The sequence below is a fragment of the Salvelinus alpinus genome, chromosome 13, assembly GCF_045679555.1.
Source record: "Salvelinus alpinus chromosome 13, SLU_Salpinus.1, whole genome shotgun sequence".
In the NCBI taxonomy this organism is placed as follows: Eukaryota; Metazoa; Chordata; class Actinopteri; order Salmoniformes; family Salmonidae; genus Salvelinus; species Salvelinus alpinus.
The window spans coordinates 48,636,137-48,653,972 of NC_092098.1; the positions used below are offsets into that span (position 1 = coordinate 48,636,137).

Sequence of the window (17,836 nt, forward strand, 5' to 3'; positions counted from 1 at the left end):
AACTAGACCCACTGTTATTATTTAAACGTTTGTGATCATTAATTTCAATGATTTTGGATAAAAAATGATTTTTAGATGATGTTGCTATCATTAGATAATTTACAGTTTCCCATAGACTATAAGGCTATATATAAAATGATAGAATATTAGGGCCACAGAGGGGAAAAAAACACAAGTCATAATATTGTAACCAGTTGTTTTAAAGGAGGACAGTTGTTAAAATGACAGATGTGGGGCATTTCGTGAAATTGTACTTCAGTATGGTTTCATAAACAAAGACATGCTGATGTGCCAGAATATTAAGTATCACATTGTCATAAGTATCAAAACTGTAAAAACAATATGTAGCTTTTCTGCAGAAAGAACCAGCCTCATAAATTTATGACTTTATCCTTTTTCTTCAGTGTGGCCCTAGTACTCTGTCATATAAAGAAATACACATTCCATATGAATATAAAAACACAATGTGTAACATTATGTTCCTTTATTGAATAAGGACAAAACAAAGCAGGTAAACCATCAGCTCCTTTCGAAACTGAAGTCACAGTGACTCTACAAGATGGAAAGCACAGAATCCAAGCATATTATACAAAATGATACATACACATTCAAAGGTCTGTATATAACACACCCTGCATGTCTGCACACTAAAATAAATGCAGGACAAATCCATACACATCAACTGAACAGACAAATGAATGGATGCAGTAGCCTCCCTGCAGCCTTGTATTACACACAGTATACCGCACAAACATCATAAGAGGCCAAATTCGTCAAAAAACGAACCCAAAAAAACCCAAATTCCTCTGCCACCGCAGGACATATTTAACCAAAATTGAAAGCACACATACTAACTAAAATAATTCAACACATATTGGTCCCTCAGCAGCCGACCACTGTCGTCATCAGGGAAGATTGCCGGATTGTCCCAGTCCATGGCTGGTGGCACTCTGGGGGCCCTCTCCTTCCTCAGGCAGGCCACATTGTGGAGGACAGCACAAGCCACAGTAATATCACATGCCCTAACAGGGCTGACCCTTAATTTGTGAAGGCAGTGAAAGCGTGCCTTCAGGAGGCCAAAGGTCATTTCAACTCTGGTCCTGGCATGGGCATGGTTGTAGGCCTGCTGTGCTTCCTGGGGGTCTGTGAAAGGTGTCAGGAGAAAAGGCTGGCAGCCATACCCCCTGTCTCCCAGCAACACACCAGAGAATTCACCTGTCAACACAAAATCTCATCATTACTACCTCATAAACACAGTGATATTCTTGACACAGCCATGATGGTTATAAATAGGGGTTGTGTGGCTTACCTTGTGATAGGCACTGATAGATTTCAGAGGCCCGAAAGATTCTGGAGTCATGGACTGAGCCAGGCCATTTTGCCACAACATTGCTGATCACACAGTCAGCATTGCAGACCATCTGAAATCATAAGATGAGGAATATTACACCAATCAATGCACATCACTGGCAATGCAGAGTGTTCGTCAATGGACAATATCAAAAAGTTATGTTCACCTGAACATTAATGCTGTGAAAGGATTTCCTATTCACAAAATCGGCCTCATGGGCACCTGAGGGGGCTTTTATCCTTATGTGTGTGCAGTCCACTGCACCAATGACATTGGGGAAACCTGTCACACAAAGTAATGAGTATCCTACTATGTGTTAACAGTTGTCCTGTAATTTGTAGATCCTCTTACCTGCAATCCTATAGAACTCCTCTTTGATGTCACAGAGTCTTCTGTGGCCAGGGAAGGAGATGAAGACATCTGCTAATGCTTTGATAGCCAGACACACACTCCTTATTGTGCGGCAAATTGTGGCCTTGTTCAGCTGTTCTGCATCCCCCACTGAGTACAGGAAGGCTCCACTAGCAAAAAAGCGCAAGGCCACACAAACCATTTGCTCCACACTCAGTGCATGGCTCCGTGCAGTGCGGTGCTTAATCCTGGGACCCAGTAGTCTGCATAGATACCTGATGCCATCTGCAGAAAACCTGTATCTTTCATATAGATGGTCATCAGGGAAGGCCAGTGGGTCCAACCGGTCCCTGAAGACCCTTTCTCGCCTGAAGGCTCTCCTCAGCACAAGTGCTTCTTCATCCACCACATCTCGCACGAATGGGCATGCCATTGTCAGAGCAGAAAGGAACACACAATTTTGGGCCTTCATATAGGCTAGTGGCCACACCTGGTGCTGGGGGGGTGGGCAAAAGAGGGCGATGCCTTATAACGATGACTTGGTTGTACTGATTGCTGGGAAAATAAAAAAAAACCTTAGAAAGATGCCACCGTCCTGTGTGCTCACAATAAGAGCTCATATGTCATGGCTCACTTGACTTTACGAGAATATACCTAATTTTTATTTTGAGCTGTGTCATCTTCTTGGAGCTGGGGGAGGAAAGAAAAATAATGATTAATACATTTGTGTTACAGTTAGCATACAGTGTACATTGAAGGCATATCTCACCTCCCTCTCAAGTTTTTTTATTTCAAGGTCCAGTTTCCTAATTGTCCTCTTTTTTATTTCGGACTCCAGTGCAAGATTTTCCATCTTTTTCTTCTTGTACTGAATGTCTATGTCTGCCAGTTCTATTTGGCGCCGGAGGTGGTTGCCATACAACTTTCTGATAGCTTGTGAGCTCTGTGAACACAATACAATTAGCGCAGCTGGAATTTGGCAGGATGTGGTGTCCTTTTATTAATACGCACTATGTTGCCAGGCTGGTTTTCCCACTGTATAGCATCTGGGTCCTGTAAAAGAAATTAGATTTTTTGATTTTGATGAGGACTCCTCACCATTGTAGAGTAAATAGTACTTTCACAGTCTTAACATGATACCTCATGCCTTCTGGAATCCAGAGAGATGGTCTCCTCCTCATCATCGTCTCCATCATGTGCTGTTGCTGCTGCACTGGGGCCTTCACCCTATCACATTTAATCGGATTCATATTGAAGCTAGTAGACAAGACATGCCAGGCCTACAGTATGCCTTTGATGGAGTACTCACTGGATCAGCGTCGTCTGGTGCTTGTGCTGGTGGCTCTAACAGGAACACAGTGCTGCCAGACACTGCAAGGCAATAGGTAAACCAAAGTCAGACAGTCCAAATTGATTCAATATGAATGTGGTTGTATCCCATGTAGAGATGGAAGGACATACCTTGAATGAAGCGGGTGGCATCTTGGGAGGAACCTATGCTCGTCTCTTTCCCCCCAGGGATCCCCTCTAAGACGGGCCTGCCTTTATTTAGCTCCAAGGCCATGTCCTCTGCTGGGGTAAGGTCAGCCTTTGGTGACCCACCACCCGTGCCTTGTCTGTGGGTATTCTTTTTCACTGCTAAAACAGTACAGACAATGTGTGAGCAGGCACCTTCTGGGTACAATATATGCTTGTGCTTTGTTAAATATTAGTCAGGGACCATACCATTCTGCAGAATGTTCTTGTATTTGATTTTGACCTGCTGCCATGTCCGTTTTGGCCCGTTCATGTTTAATCTACACACACACACACACACACACATTTAATGGAGTCACACTGCAAAAAATTACTTGGTATTTTTGTCTTGTTTTCAGTAAAAATATCAAAAAATTTATCATAGCTTTATACAGTGTGATGGAGTTACTTTACACAATTTCACTCATATCTGCAGTGCATTTCAATTAAAAATTTAACCGTTTCATAATTACAGTACAACTGCATTTTTGGAGATGTGAATTAAATATTTGAATTGTAATTGTGATGTTTCAGCGGAGCGGTGAGTGTGTAATTGTGCACTACTTACGCATTCAGGCGGTCTGCAATACTTTGCCACGCTTTTTCTCTTTGCTTTATCACTGTGGCGGTGTTGCCTTTCTTCTTAATTATATCTTTTACCTCCTCGTATGCCTCCATGAGGATTTGTGCTTCCGACGGGGAAAAGTACGCGGCTCTAGTTGCCATGGTAAATCAGTTAATCTGTGATCTGTGGCGGGGTCTATTTGAGTGAGCCGTGAGCGCGCACCTATCCAGGATTGGTTTCACCTGGCTTAATGAATCCGTGTCTGCTCATCCTGGCTTGGTCTTTGTGCAACCAATTAAGCCTGGACGCACATGTTTTGGCTTCATTGAGCTCAGCTGAGTCATTTATCCCGGATGTCTTAATTCTACTTTTGTGCAACAGGCCCCAGGTCGCGGTTGTAAATGAGAACTTGTTCTCAGCTGGCCTACCTGGTTGAATAAAAAAATAAAAAGAAGGAAATTCCTCTGCTCAGATGCCAACCTCATCAGTGGCTTTTGGAAAGGGTTTTATGGTCTAATGAAAGTGGGATGGTTCTGAGAGATTGAGTTGAAATATAGTTGACATTTTGTATATTTATAGACAGAGACTGACATGAAAATGGAAAGAAGTGGCCTCTTACTGTTGCATTGTTTATGTACCCCTGAAAAATCTTGGCAAAGATCTAGCTTGAATCCTAAGTTGCTAAATATATTTTTGGACTTATAAATTAATGATATATACCCCATTGATTTTTGAAAAATATTATTTATAAATTCCTGATGAGCTTAGTTCAGCTGTCATACCCCATCATAACCCAACATGTTTTACTCCCAATGTTTAAACAATTTAAAAACACTATGGCCTCAAAACATGGTATAAACTATGTTGATATCATGGATGATCTGTCTTTGCATCCATACCTGTCTATGAATGTGAAAGTGGTTACATTTATCCAGGCCCACCCCTTACTCCTTACTTAGATTTACGTGTATTTTGGGTATACGTTGTGAAACTGTTAAGATATTACTGCACTGTCGGAGCTAGAAACACAAGCTTTTCTCGCTACACCCGCAATATCTGCTAAACATGGGTGTGTGATAAATACAATTCGATTTGATACCTCAGATTTGTACCAAAACGGAAGTGTCGTATTGTATCAATTAAGGATTTCAAAATTTGATAACGCTACAATACATTATTCATATTTGCAAGGATAGGCGTGTCACGGAGGTGGCACTTTTTGTGACAGACGTGCAAGTGTCCAATCATCCAAATATTCCGTTTCAATTTGTTCTCGTAAACCTACCTTGACGTCGCGTGCTTTCCTCTGATAAGCATCTTTTCTAGCCACCAATATGTTGGTATTGTATTTTCCTGACCAATTATGTGCATGGATTCTGAATAGAGGCGGGCTAAGAGCGAACTATAGCTAAGTACGTTCGGTTGTTAGAAAGTTAATGGCTTGGAGGAAAGAGACGCTCTTCTCGCTTCAGGATTTTGCTGAAGTATAAACATAATTACTAACAACCTCAAAGAAAGTTTAAGACAATATTGCGTCTATTAGAATACAAAATACGAAGGAAAGTATGCAGGATGCAGTAGCCGGGACGGCAATGCTGACAGACGGCTTCGAGGACGAGATTGACTCTGTGACTCCGCGCTCCCCTGCCGTAGGAATGGGAGTTGGAGCCACACCAGGAGCCGGACTCGGAGGTTTAGGGATTGGTGTTGGTGGAAAGAAAGTCCGCTTGTTTGGCGAGGCTGGTGGGCCTGCAGCTGACCGGCTTGATTTCCAGCTCGCAGCGGCCGCAGTGCTTTCCTCCGGCCCTGGATCTGCCAGCGACGATGATGAGGTATCTGAGGTAAGCAACTCATGCTAGCTAAACTAACCCAGCGAAACTGGACAAGATTCATCTTAGTTAACGTTGCCTAATCCCTTCTCTTTCGACGATATCATGAACCCTCATTACTTTCTTATATCAACAAAAATAATATCAGTCAGATGTCTTGTATTTTGGCGGATAGTTTGTAGTCGTGTGGCTAGTAACATGTTCTGCTATTTGTCATATTATGAGCAGTATTTTGGCGGAGGGCTTCGATTTAGGCCTGACGTAGTAGTAGCACACACGGCGCCATCAACTGCTAAAGTTAGCTTGCTAGTGAAATGTAGCTAGGTAGTAAGTGTAGCTAGTTAGTTAGTGTTAACCACACGTTTGTTAGCCTGTTATAGGACAAACTGGTCAGTTGTTTTGAACAGGTAACAAGGTGAAGACATGTTAAGTGTCAGATAGGGTAACTGGCATTCAATCATACATTCACTTATTCATTGTCAACCCAGTTGTCTATTTGGCTCTAACGTTGCTTAACTAGCCAGCTGGCTAGGCACATTCGCCCTCATCTTTGAATAGCAAGCTAATTAGTTACAAGTTCTCTTAACTTGACATGCAGTTTTTATGAATTTCTTTATTACTTCGCCAGGGTTGATGGCACACTTTCCAAACACAACACGGCCTAATATGTGATGTTTGTTGAGAAGCATGATGCCGAGCTGTCAGTCAAGATGCTTACTGGAGTGGTGATGTAACATAATTCAGCAAGGGTTTAGAAATGCCCCAGTGTTCAAATCAAACGTGACATTTCAGAGTGAGCTAGTTATTTCCTCTACCTATTCTAAAATGACTAATCTCATATGTAGGATAAAGTAATGTTCAGGCAAGACACACTCACACTTTGATTCACATTGGAATGGGTACCTGTTCATGTGATGAGCAAAAATAAATTGCCAGAATATTTTTTATTTGTATACACTTATTTTCCCCTTTGCACTATGCCAGAGTCTTATCTGTACACTGTAATTGGCTACTCTCAGACTCTGGAGTGCCTGACCAGTTTGAAGAGAGTGTTGGAATAGGATGATGTGCCTCTACCACCTGGTTCCTCTGTGTGTTCTCACCTCAAGGAAATTCAAATATATATTTTTACACAATTAATTTTCTCATTATCTTTTTCCTCTATTTGGTATTTAAGTTAGTTGAATTTTGGTCACAGAAATGTTTGAGAAATACATTTTTCATTCAGCTGTTAATTAGAGGGATCCTAACGATTTAATTGACGTCACCTATCAAAATAGGTGACGTCAGAACAGTGTAGACACACACGTCATCGTAACGCACATTAAAAAAAACACACGCTCAGACAGAGGTTCCTGTTTCCCAGAGCTGTGTATGATTCCTCCCCTTTCAGTCTGCAGGACAAGGGTGTCTGTTGCCTTGCATAGCTCATAACGGGTGTCACTTCCTCCCCTTGGGTTGTTGGTGTTTTGGTTTGAATTTAGGGGTGTTATAGAGGGGGAGTGGTCAGTGGGGTATAGTTACTAGCACTTTCCCAGGTAGACTCACCATTAGTCTGCATTCTTAGATCAGGCAGCCATTTAAAGGCCCTGGGTGCCACACAAGCTGTTTATTAGGGCTGTGACAAAGCAATGCTTTTTCCATGGCAAAAATGAAAACACGAAGCAGCCCAAACTCTTAGGTCCTTTAAAAACCTGCTGCATGTGAAATATTGGTTGCTATAGCTTGGAAAATAAATGTGAATCTGGATGACAACATAATGTTTGTTTTCAACATCAGGGCTGTTTTCATAAAGAAGTTAAATCCGTTTTGTTTCATTGCTACGATACTAACGAGTATCACAATACTGGTATCGTCCTGCCCCTTAATATATTTTTTTTATTCAAAAGAATGCATTCATACAGTACAGTTGCTTATAGGGTTTCACACAACTCAGAATGTATGTGTGCTATGCTTTTGAGATGGGATGTTAATTCCTGAATATTCTCAACAGAACAACAGGAAGAGTATGTGTGACATGCACAGCTCCTGGTGGTTGTTGTAAAGTTGGTCAGGGTGTTGTCGGCTGCAGGTAGCCTAGCGGTTAGAAGCGCTGGGCCAGTAACAGAAAGGTTGCTGGTTCGAATCCTCGAGCCGACTAGGTGAAAATTCTGTCTGAGCAAGGCACTTAACCCTAATTGCTCCTGTAAGTCGCTCTGGATAAGTGCGTCTGCTAAATGACTGCCATGTGGGGAGAATCAGCCATGATTGCTGTAGTCGTGTGAATGAGACTTGGTGAATGCCAGGCTGGTGAGCCAGAAGTGTGGGGGTCCACTCCACAATGATCCAACTGTCACTTCCTCTTTCAGAGATGGAGATCGACCCAACTTGACATTGGTATTGATCTGTAGATTTTACCACAGCATGTTTTGTAAGTACAAAGCTGTACAACATTTAGGTAACAGTTAAAATGTTCCGATGTCCAAGAGGGGTCTACTGCGCTGCTAGTGATGGTTTTACACACAGATGTAGTGGGTTTTGCAAATTCTGGCTTCTCACAGCTGGCCATGTGCTGGTAATTTTGTTTTATACTTTAATACCGGTGATCACATTCTCTTGCACTACGGCATGTTGCATGAATTAGGTTAGTGATTTGATAATGATTTTTGGCCAAATGCACTATAGACAACATTACGCTTTATTAATAACCCAACCATACATATTTCTACGTCAAAATAATTAATAGTAAGAAAACGCTCATGATACAGTGCCACTTTGAGGGCTTCCTTCCCTGTTTGTGTTGGAGTAACGGCAGATTGACTGGGATTATTCAAGGCCTCTTGACCACAGGATGTTTTTGTCTTTAATTCCCTGTGAATCTATTAGGCAAACATATTTCCATTGAAGGTTTTAAATACTGTAGCAGCTCAGTACTGTGACCGTGTGGCTGAGGGTCAGGGGTCAACTACTGGACAGGAGATACTTAATTATCGGTGCCATGTACAACAGAAGTTATTGCTGCTGTAAGTCTTCCCCTCATTGTTATTTATGTGTGTGTTTTTGTGGACTTTGACTTGCAGGTAATGTCTTGTCACAGTGTACTGTACTAGTTTATCTTTTCTTTGTCGTGAGGTTCACATGGGGGGCCAATCAGAGATAAGATGGCATAAGTAAGTACCGGGTAATTGTAGAGCAAAATAGTGTACCAAATAGCATGATTGTGTGCACGTAACCATGTTTCTATCCATTTTTTTTCTGCAAGTAAAGTCATACGGTATGGAGAGAGATAATCACGGCCACTGTGATGGAAACAGGAAGTTTTGGTACAATTTTATAAATGCTGTTCGTTTGACATGGTGGGATGTTTTTGTGTCAGTAAAATTATGCGAGGAATGGCGGTTGAAACGCCCTCATGCGCAAATGTTTTTTATAATAACCATCATATCAAAATAAACTTGGCGTCACACGTTAATGTGGTGTGTGGTTCTTCGACTACGACTTGGGGAAACCATGCAGTTTTATAGGCTAATGATGAACTTCACAGGATGGTCAAAGTACACAGTGATGAGCTTGGTGCTCCTTTCCAATAAATATTGAGGGTCTTATTCTGGTGACATGATAGATGCTTGACTGACCTTAGTGAGAATATATTGTAACTAACAATCTAAGCTAACAAGATTAGGAATGAAAAGTCAATTTAGTGGTGGAATGTCATTTTAATTTTCCTCATTGTGCTCCAGCTGAGAGGTCTCAGAAGTGTAGGACATTTTGGCAGAAGTGGGATTTGACCAATAACTAGCTAGTTTGTAGGGAGCAATGATGTCATGTTTCATGACAATTATTAATAATCTATAGATGATCTGTTTTAAAAATAATTCTATGATTTAGTTTCCGCCCTCACCAGCATTACCCGCCTAAGTGTAATGTAGGACGTAAGATCATTTACAGGCTCCATCTCTTTCTCCGTCCCGCCCTGCATCAGGGTCTGTCTCACACACACGCACGTAGACAGATGCGTGGATGAGGTAATCAGTTACTTGTTTATGTGGCCTCTTGGTCAGACACACCCTGAGACGTACGCGCAAATAAAATTGTATTTGTCACATGCTTCGTAAACAACAGGTCTAGACTAACAGTGAAATGTCATTTTCCAACAATGCAGATGTAAAGATATATATTTAAAAAAATAATAGAAATGGTGACATGAGGAATAAATAGTCAATAAAGAGTAAAATAACATTGATATATACAGGGACTACTGAGTCGGTGCAGGGGTACGAGGTAATTGAGGTAGATATGTACATACATACACGGCATTCGGAAAGTATTCAGACCCCTTTCTCCATATTTTGTTATGTTACAGCCTTATTCTAAAATGGATAGACATTTTTAAAAATAATCAATCTACACACAACACCCCATAATGACAAAGCAAAAACAGGTTTAGAAAATGTATTAAAAATAAAAAAACAAATACCTTTTATTTACATAAGTATTCAGACTCTTTGCTATGAGACTGAAAATTGAGCTCAGGTGCATTCTGTTTCCATTTATCATCCTTGATGTTTCTACAACTTGATTGGAGTTCACCTGTGGCAAATTCAATTGATTGGACATTATTTTGAAAGGCACACAACTGTCTATATAAGGTCCCACAGTTGACAGTGCATGTCAGAGCAAAAACCAAGCCATGAGGTCGAAGGAATTGTCCATAGAGCTCTAAGACAGGATTGTGTTGAGGCACAGGTCTGGGGAAGGGTACCAAAACATTTTTGCAGCATTGAAGGTCCCCAAGAACACAGTGGCTTCCATCATTCTTAAATGGAAGCTATTTGGAACCACAAACTCTTCCTAGAGCTGGCTGACCGGCCAAACTGAGCAATCGGGGGAGAAGGGCCTTGGTCAGGGAGATGACCAAGAACCTGATGGTCACTCTGACAGAGCTCCAGAGTTCCTCTGTGGAGATGGGAGAACCTTCCAGAAGGACAGCCATCTCTGCTGCGCTCTCCCATCAGCACATGACAGCCCTCTTGGAGTTTGCCAAAAGGTACCCAAATGACTCTGACTATGAGAAACAAGATTCTCTGGTCTGATGAAACCAAGATTGAACTCTTTGGCTTTAATGCCAAGTGTCACGTCTGGAGGAAACCTGGCACCATCCCTACAGTGAAGCATGGTTGTTGCAGCATTATGCTGTGGGGATGTTTTTCAGTGGCAGGGACTGGGAGACTAGTCAGGATCGAGGGAAAGATGAATGGAGCAAAGTACAGAGAGATCCTTGATTTAAAAACCTGCTCCACAGCACTCAGGACCTCAGACTGGGATGAAGGGTCACCTTCCAACAGGACAACGACCCTAAGCACACAGCCAAGACAACGCAGGAGTGGCTTCTGGACAAGTCTCTGAATGTCCTTGAGTGTTCCAGCAAGAACCCGGACTTGAACCCGATCGAACATCTCTGGAGAGACCTGAAAATAGCTGTGCAGCAACACTCCCCATCCAACCTGACAAAGCTTGAGAGGATCTGCAGAGATTAATGGTAGAAATTCCCCAAATATAGTTGTCAAGCTTGTAGCGTCATACCCAAGAAGACTCGAGGCTGTAATCGCTGCCAAAGGTACTTCAACAAAGTACTGAGTTTTTTTTATTGGGGGGGGTGGGGTAGATCAGCTTTAATAGCACAGATTGTATCTTCCATCAATGCAATTGTCTGCAATATTTCCAATCTGTATATGTAAATATATACAGTACCAGTCAAGTTTGGACACACCTACTCATTCCATGGTTTTGTTAGGGTTCGTTCCTTACGTCCGTCCTTGTCAATCATTGGTTCATTGGTGAAATTAGCATTATGACTATCTTTAATTAAATCATTCAAAAACTTTTATTAATGCAATTGCAAACAGGAACATAGCACGCATGTTTCTGAGTAAGTTCTGCATCAAACAAAAGGGCTCAAGTTGTGTTATTAAACTGAAGTCCCGCCTTAGTGATGTCACTGACTAGGTCATTACCTTTATACTCCTGAGAACAAAACCCTGCATCCATAGCTATACAAACAGAGTTTCAGTGTTATAAAAGCTAGGCAATAAATGTCCCCTCCCCAAAGTTGATTTATTGTGGAATGTCTGAGTAGTCTCTTATCTCCCACACTCCCCTGCGGAGTTCTGTCTCAGTCACACATCTCTAAGAGGGGTCTTTTTTATAAGGGAGAGAGAAAAAGAGCAAACAACTGTGGAACAATTCTAAAACTATATAATGGATATACTGTATATATATTGTTAACTTCTTTCGGATCATTGGGACGCTAGCGTCCCACCTCGACAACATCCGGTGAAATTGCAGAGTGCGAAATTCAAAAAACAAAAGTAGTAATATTAAACATTCATAAAAATACAAGTGTTATACACCATTCTTTAGCTTAGAATCTTGGTAATTGAACAGCTTTGTCCGATTTACAATAGGCTTTACGGCGAAAGCATAGCATTTGATCGTCTGAGGACAGCGCCTCACCCATTTCCTGCATGAATTCAACATGAATTGATAACCTGCACATGTGTCCCAAAACTCAAAAATAGCGATAAAATAAATCACTTACCTTTGAAGATCTTCATCTTTTTGCAATACAAAGGGTCCCAGTTACACAATGAATGGTCGTTTTGTTCGATAAAGTCCTAATTTATATCCCCAAAAATGTCAGTTTATTTGGCGCGTTTGATTCAGAAATCCACCTGTTCCAACTCGCCCAACAGGCCTACAAAGGAATCTAAAAAGTTACCTGTAAACTTCGTCAACTATTCAAACAACGTTTCTAATCCAAACTCAAGTACCCTAATATGTAAGTAATCGATCAAATTTTAAGACAGAATAAACTGTGTTCAATACCAGAGAAATTGAGGAGCGTGCACTCATTCACGCGTGCCAAAAGACTAGTATCCCTCTGAGGGTTACTTCGAAAGAATACGAGTACTTCTTCATTTAAAAAAACCAAAAAAACAAGCATGAAACAATTTCTAAAGACTGTTGACATCTAGTGGAAGCCATAAGAACTGCAATCTGGGTCCTAATTATTAGACTTTCCCATAGAAAAGCATTAAAGTCCAATGACCTCAAAAAATATTTTTCCTGGATGGATTGTCCTCGGGGTTTCGCCTGCCCAATCAGTTCTGTTATACTCACAGACATTATTTTAACATTTTTTAAAACTTTAGAGTGTTTTCTATCCAATACTGCCATGTATATGCATATCCTAGCTTCTGGGCCTGAGTAACAGGCAGTTTACTTTGGGCACCTCAGTCATCCAAACTCCCGAATATTGCCCCCTAGCCTTAAAAAGTGAATCTGTAGTCTAGGACCCTATAAATGTAAGGAGGGAGTGGTCTTATAACCCCTCCCCTGCTATTAATATAACATAAGCATAATCAATTATTCTAATACATCAAACATTTGTACAGCCCCAATCATGACCCCTAGGTAAACCCTGACAGTTTCTTTATTTGTAGTATTTTCTACATTGTAGAATGATACTGAATACATCAAACTATGAAATAACACATGGAATCATGTAGTAAGCAAAAAAGTGTGAAACATCAAAATAATATTTGAGATTCGTCTAAGTAGCCACCCTTTGCCTTGACAGCTTTTCACACATGGCATTCTCTCAACCAGCTTCATGAGGTAATCACCTGGAAAGCATTTCAAATAACAGGTGTGCCTTGTTAAAAGTTTGTGGAATTTCTTTCCTCTTTAATGCGTTTGAGCCAATCAGTTGTGTTGTGACAAGGTAGGGATGGTATACAGAAGATAGCCCTATTTGGTAAAAGACCAAGTCCATATTATGGCAAGAACAGCTCAAATAAGCAAAGAGAAGTGACAGTCCATTACTTTGTCTGACCTTCATGTCTTAATCTGGAAAATGTCAAGAACTTTTAACGTTTCTTCAAGTGCAGTCTCAAAAACCATCAAGTGCCTTGATGAAACTGGCTCTCATGAGGACCGCCACAGAAAAGTAAGACCCAGAGTTAACTAATGAACGTATCCTCTGCGGCAGAGTTAACTGCACCTCAGAAATTGCAGCGCAAATAAATGCTTCACAGAGTTCAAGTAACAGACACATCTCAACATCAACTGTTCAGAAGAGACTGCGTGAAATAAGGCCTTCATGGTCAAATTGCTGCAAGAAACCACTACTAAAAGGACACCAATAAGAAGAAGAGACTTGCTTGGGCAAAGAAACCACTACTAAAGGACACAAATAAGAAGAAGAGACTTGCTTGGGCAAAGAAACCCGAGCAATGGACATTAGACCAGTGGAAATCTGTCCTTTGGTCTGATGAGTCCAAATTAGAGATTTTTGTTTCCAACCGCCGTGTCTTTGTGAGATGCAGAGTAGGTGAACGGATGATCTCCCCATGTGTGGTTCCCACTGTGAAGCATGGAGGAAGTGGTGTGGGGGTGCTTTGCTGGTGACACTGTGACTTATTTAGAATTCAAGGCACACTTAACCAGCATGGCTACCACAGCATTCTGCAGCGATACGCCATCCCACTATCATTTGTTTTTCAACAGGTCAATGACCCAACACACCTCCAGGCTGTGTAAGGGCTATTTGACCAAGAAGGAGAGTGATGGAGTGCTGCATCAGATGACCTGGCTTCCACAATCACCCGAGCTCAACCCAATTGAGATGGTTTGGGATGAGTTGGACCGCAGAGTGAAGGAAAAGCAGCAAATGAGTGCTCAGCATATGTGGGAACTCCTTCAAGACTGTTGGAAAAGCATTCCTCATGAAGCTGGTTGAGAGAATTCCAATTGTGCAAAGCTGTCATCAATGCCAAGGGTGGCTACTTTGAAGAATATATATGTAAATGTGAATACTTATGTTAATGTGTTATTTCAGTTTTATTTTTAATACATTTGGTACCTTTGTCTTCATGGGGTTTTGTGTGTAGATTGATGGGGGGGGGGCGAATTTATCCATTTTAGAATAAGGCTGTAACTTAACAAAATGGGGAAAAAGTCAAGGGGTCTGAACACTTTCCGAATGCACTGTAGGTAGAGGTAAAAGACACACCCCCGAGACGACAGACGCTCCCCTCAGCTGGAGCACAGAGCACAACATTCCCAGCCATTCCGCTCGGCACAGAGAAATACCCCGGGTATGGTTTCAATTACATTCACCGCAGTCTTTTTTTTCTTCTCGCTCTCTGAAAGAAAAAGGAAAATGGAGAGTTGCTGACCACACCCTCCTCCGACTCAGTTCAGGTCATCGGGTCAGTTCTTTTGGCAGAGCCTCAGGTCCATTTGCGCCGGTGACGCTTGCTGATATCGGGCAGCTATAGAGTTGTTAGTCGTCCAGTCTGTAAAGAACATTGTAAGATATTGTACGGTTGGGTATGTCCGTGTTAGTAAACAGATTTTGCTTCATGAACGGCTTTGTCTACTGCTATTCCCGTGATCCAACACACCGCTCTGTCCCTGGATGGTGACCGAAGGTGAAGGCTGGAATGTATTGGCACACTCTGGTGCGCTTCTGCCCTGTAGACCCTCACATGGTTGGATAGAGGCAGCTTGCTCGGTGTCCTGTCCAGTGCAGGAAGTCCTTCCCTGTGGGCCATAAGGCAGGTATATGGAGGTCACAGAGAGAGTAGGGGAAACGTGCTGATCAGCTCATCTTGGCGCTTAATGTAATTCAACCAAGGCTCAGGGCCTAAGCACTGTTCAGCTCTGTCTCCAGGCAACATGCTAGAGGGGATGGAGCTTAGGGATTTAAAAAAAACTTTGTCACTGGTGCTCTCGTGCCAACTACTAGGCTATACCTACATGTGTCGTCACAAAATGGTCCTGCCCATGTCTCTGTCAGAATATGCAAAAAATATGTCATTGTTTTACCTGTGTACAGTGTACAAAACATTAGGAACACCTTCCTACTATTGCGTTGCACCCTTCCCTTTTGCCCTCAGAACAGCCTCAATTCGTTGCCATGGACTCTACATGGTGTTGAAAGCATTCCACAGCAATTCTGTCCCTCGTTGAGTCCAATGCTTCCCACAGTTGTCAAGTTTTCTGGATGTCTTTTGGGTGGTGGACAAATCAAATCATTCTTCATACACACAAACTGTTGAGTGTGAAAAACCCAGAAGCGTTGCAGTTCTTGACACATTGGTGCACCTGTCACCTGCTAACATACCCCGTTCAAAGGCACTTAAATCTTTTGTGTTGCCCATTCAGCCTCTGAATGGCACACATACACAATCCATTTCTCAATGGTCTCGAGGCTTAAAAATCCTTATTTAACCTGTCTCCTCATCTATACTGATTTTGAAGTGAATTTAACAAGTGACCTCAAGAAGGGATCATAGCTTTCACCTGGATAGTAAATAGGCATGACGGGAACCACACTTGCAGAAACCATCCGTTCACCTTCTCTGCGTCTCACAAAGACACAGCGGTTGGAAACAAAAATCTCTAATTTGGACTCATTAGACCAAAGGACAGATTTCCACCGGTCTAATGTCCATTGCTTGTGTTTCTTTGCCCAAGAAAGTCTCTTATTTGTGTCCTTTAGTAGTGGTTTCTTTGCAGCAGTTTGACCATGAAGGCCTAATTTCACGCAGTCTCCTCTGAACAGTTGATGTTGAGATATGTCTGTTACTTGAACTCTGTGAAGCATTTATTTGGGCTGCAATCTGAGGTGCAGTTAACTAATGAACGTAACCTCTGCAGCAGAGGTAACTCTGGGTCTTCCTTTCCTGTGGTGGTCCTCATGAGCCAGTTTCATCAATGCACTTGATGGTTTTTGAGACTGCACTTGAAGAAACGTTAAAAGTTCTTGACATTATCCAGATTGACTGACCTTCATGTCTTAAGGTAATGGACTGTCACAACACAACTGATTAGCTCAAACACATTAAGAAGGCAAGAAATTCCACAAATTAACTTTTAACAAGGCACACGTTAATTGAAATACATTCCAGGTGACTACCTCATGAAGCTGGTTGAGAGAATGCCAAGCGTGTGCGAAGCTGTCATCAAGGCAAAGGGTGGCTACTTTGACAAATCTAAAATATATTTAATTTGTTATACCACTTTTTGGGTTCGCCATTATTCCGTGTGTATTATTTCATAGTTTTGATGTCTTCAATATTATTCTACAGTGTAGACAATTAATTAAAACAGAGAGAACCCCTTGAATGAGTAGGTTTGTCCAAACTTTTGGCTTGTACTATACAGTGGCCTGTGAAAGTATTCACCCCCTTGGCATGTTTCCTATTTCATTGCCTTACAGCCTGGAATTAAAATTGATTTTTGGGGGGTTTGTATCATTTGATTTACCCAACATGCCAACCACTTTGAAGATGCAAAATAATTGTTATTGTGAAACAAGAAATGAAGCTAAACTTGAGCATTCATAACTATTCAGCAATTGCAGCTGCAAGTATCTTGGGTTGTGTCTCTCTAAGCTTGGCACATCTAGCCACTGGGATTTTTTCCCATTCTTCAAGGCAAAACTGCTCCAGCTCCTTCAAGTTGGATGTCTTCCGCTGGTGTACAGCAATCTTTAAGTCATACCACAGATTCTCAATTGGATTGTGGTCTGGACTTTGACTTGGCCATTCCAAGACATTTAAACGTTTCCCATAAACCACCCGAGTGTTGCTTTAGCAGTATGCTTAGGGTCATTGTCCTGCTGGAAGGTGAACATCTGTCCCACTCTCAAATCTCTGAAAGACTGAAACAGGTTTCCCTCAAGAATTTCCCTGTCTTTAGCATCATCCTTCAATTCTGACCAGTTTCCCAGTCCCTGCTGATGAAAAACATCCCCACAGCATGATGCTGCCACCACCGTCCTTCACTGCCGGGATGGTTTTCTCTGGGTGATTAAAAGGTGTTGGTTTTGCGCCAGACATAGTTTTCCTTGATGGCCAAAAAGCTCAATTTTAGTCTCCTCTAACCAGAGTACCATCTTCCATATCTTTGGGGAGTCTCCCACATGCCTTTTGGCGAACACCAAATGTATTTGCTTATTTTTTTTCTTTTAAGCAATGGCTTTTTTCTGACAACTCTTCCGTTAAGCCCAGCTCTGTGGAGTGTACAGCTTAAAGTGGTCCTATGGACAGATACTCCAATCTCCGCTGTGGAGCTTTGCAGCTCCTTCAGGGTTGTCTTTGGTCTTTGTTGCCTCTCGGATTAACTCCCTCCTTGCCTGGTCTGTGAATTTAGTGGGTGGCCCTCTCTTGGCAGGTT

The 17,836-nt window shown here is 41.8% G+C and overlaps 2 protein-coding genes and 1 long non-coding RNA gene across 11 annotated transcripts in view; 1 reads left to right on the plus strand and 2 right to left on the minus strand.

Annotated features, from left to right (window-relative positions):
• Positions 1 to 448: 448 nt before the first annotated feature.
• On the minus strand, positions 449 to 2,948 carry LOC139537845 (putative nuclease HARBI1). 4 transcript variants are annotated; one of them, XM_071339682.1, is made up of 6 exons: positions 2,472 to 2,948; positions 2,357 to 2,392; positions 1,703 to 2,257; positions 1,518 to 1,633; positions 1,310 to 1,421; positions 449 to 1,215 (listed from the first exon to the last, which is right to left on the minus strand). In XM_071339682.1, the coding sequence occupies exons 3-6, from the start codon at positions 2,172 to 2,174 to the stop codon at positions 851 to 853; spliced, it is 1,065 nt and encodes a 354-aa protein (XP_071195783.1). In that variant the 5' UTR covers positions 2,175 to 2,257; positions 2,357 to 2,392; positions 2,472 to 2,948; the 3' UTR covers positions 449 to 850. The 4 variants fall into 4 exon arrangements, with proteins under 4 accessions (XP_071195783.1, XP_071195781.1, XP_071195780.1 ...); XM_071339680.1 differs by having other exon boundaries at positions 1,703 to 2,645; positions 2,714 to 2,755; positions 2,843 to 2,944; XM_071339679.1 differs by having other exon boundaries at positions 1,703 to 2,755; positions 2,843 to 2,946.
• A 62-nt stretch (positions 2,949 to 3,010) lies between these two features.
• Positions 3,011 to 4,168, minus strand: LOC139537846 (uncharacterized). Its single transcript, XR_011667607.1, has 3 exons — positions 3,428 to 4,168; positions 3,164 to 3,340; positions 3,011 to 3,073 (listed from the first exon to the last, which is right to left on the minus strand). It is a non-coding gene; the product is annotated as an uncharacterized lncRNA (long non-coding RNA).
• Positions 4,169 to 5,192: 1,024 nt separating this feature from the next.
• LOC139537847 (ankyrin repeat and KH domain-containing protein 1-like) overlaps positions 5,193 to 17,836 on the plus strand; it is a 43,123-nt gene continuing 30,479 nt past the window's right edge. For all 6 annotated transcript variants that reach the window (XM_071339683.1, XM_071339686.1, XM_071339684.1 and 3 more), the window contains exon 1: positions 5,193 to 5,623. In XM_071339683.1, coding sequence (XP_071195784.1) covers positions 5,348 to 5,623 — 276 coding nt within the window. In that variant the 5' untranslated portion in view covers positions 5,193 to 5,347. The remainder of the gene's footprint in view (positions 5,624 to 17,836) is intronic.

What these genes read in the sequence shown, in the direction of transcription:
- LOC139537845 (XM_071339682.1), bottom strand. Translation starts at nt 2,174, where the DNA reads ATGAAGGCCCAAAATTGTGTGTTCCTTTCTGCTCTGACAATGGCATGC. An exon ending in TTCACAGCATTAATGTTCAG is followed by an intron (nt 1,422 to 1,517) that starts GTGAACATAACT and finishes TTATGATTTCAG; the next exon opens with ATGGTCTGCAATGCTGACTG. An exon ending in CTATCAGTGCCTATCACAAG is followed by an intron (nt 1,216 to 1,309) that starts GTAAGCCACACA and finishes TTGTGTTGACAG; the next exon opens with GTGAATTCTCTGGTGTGTTG.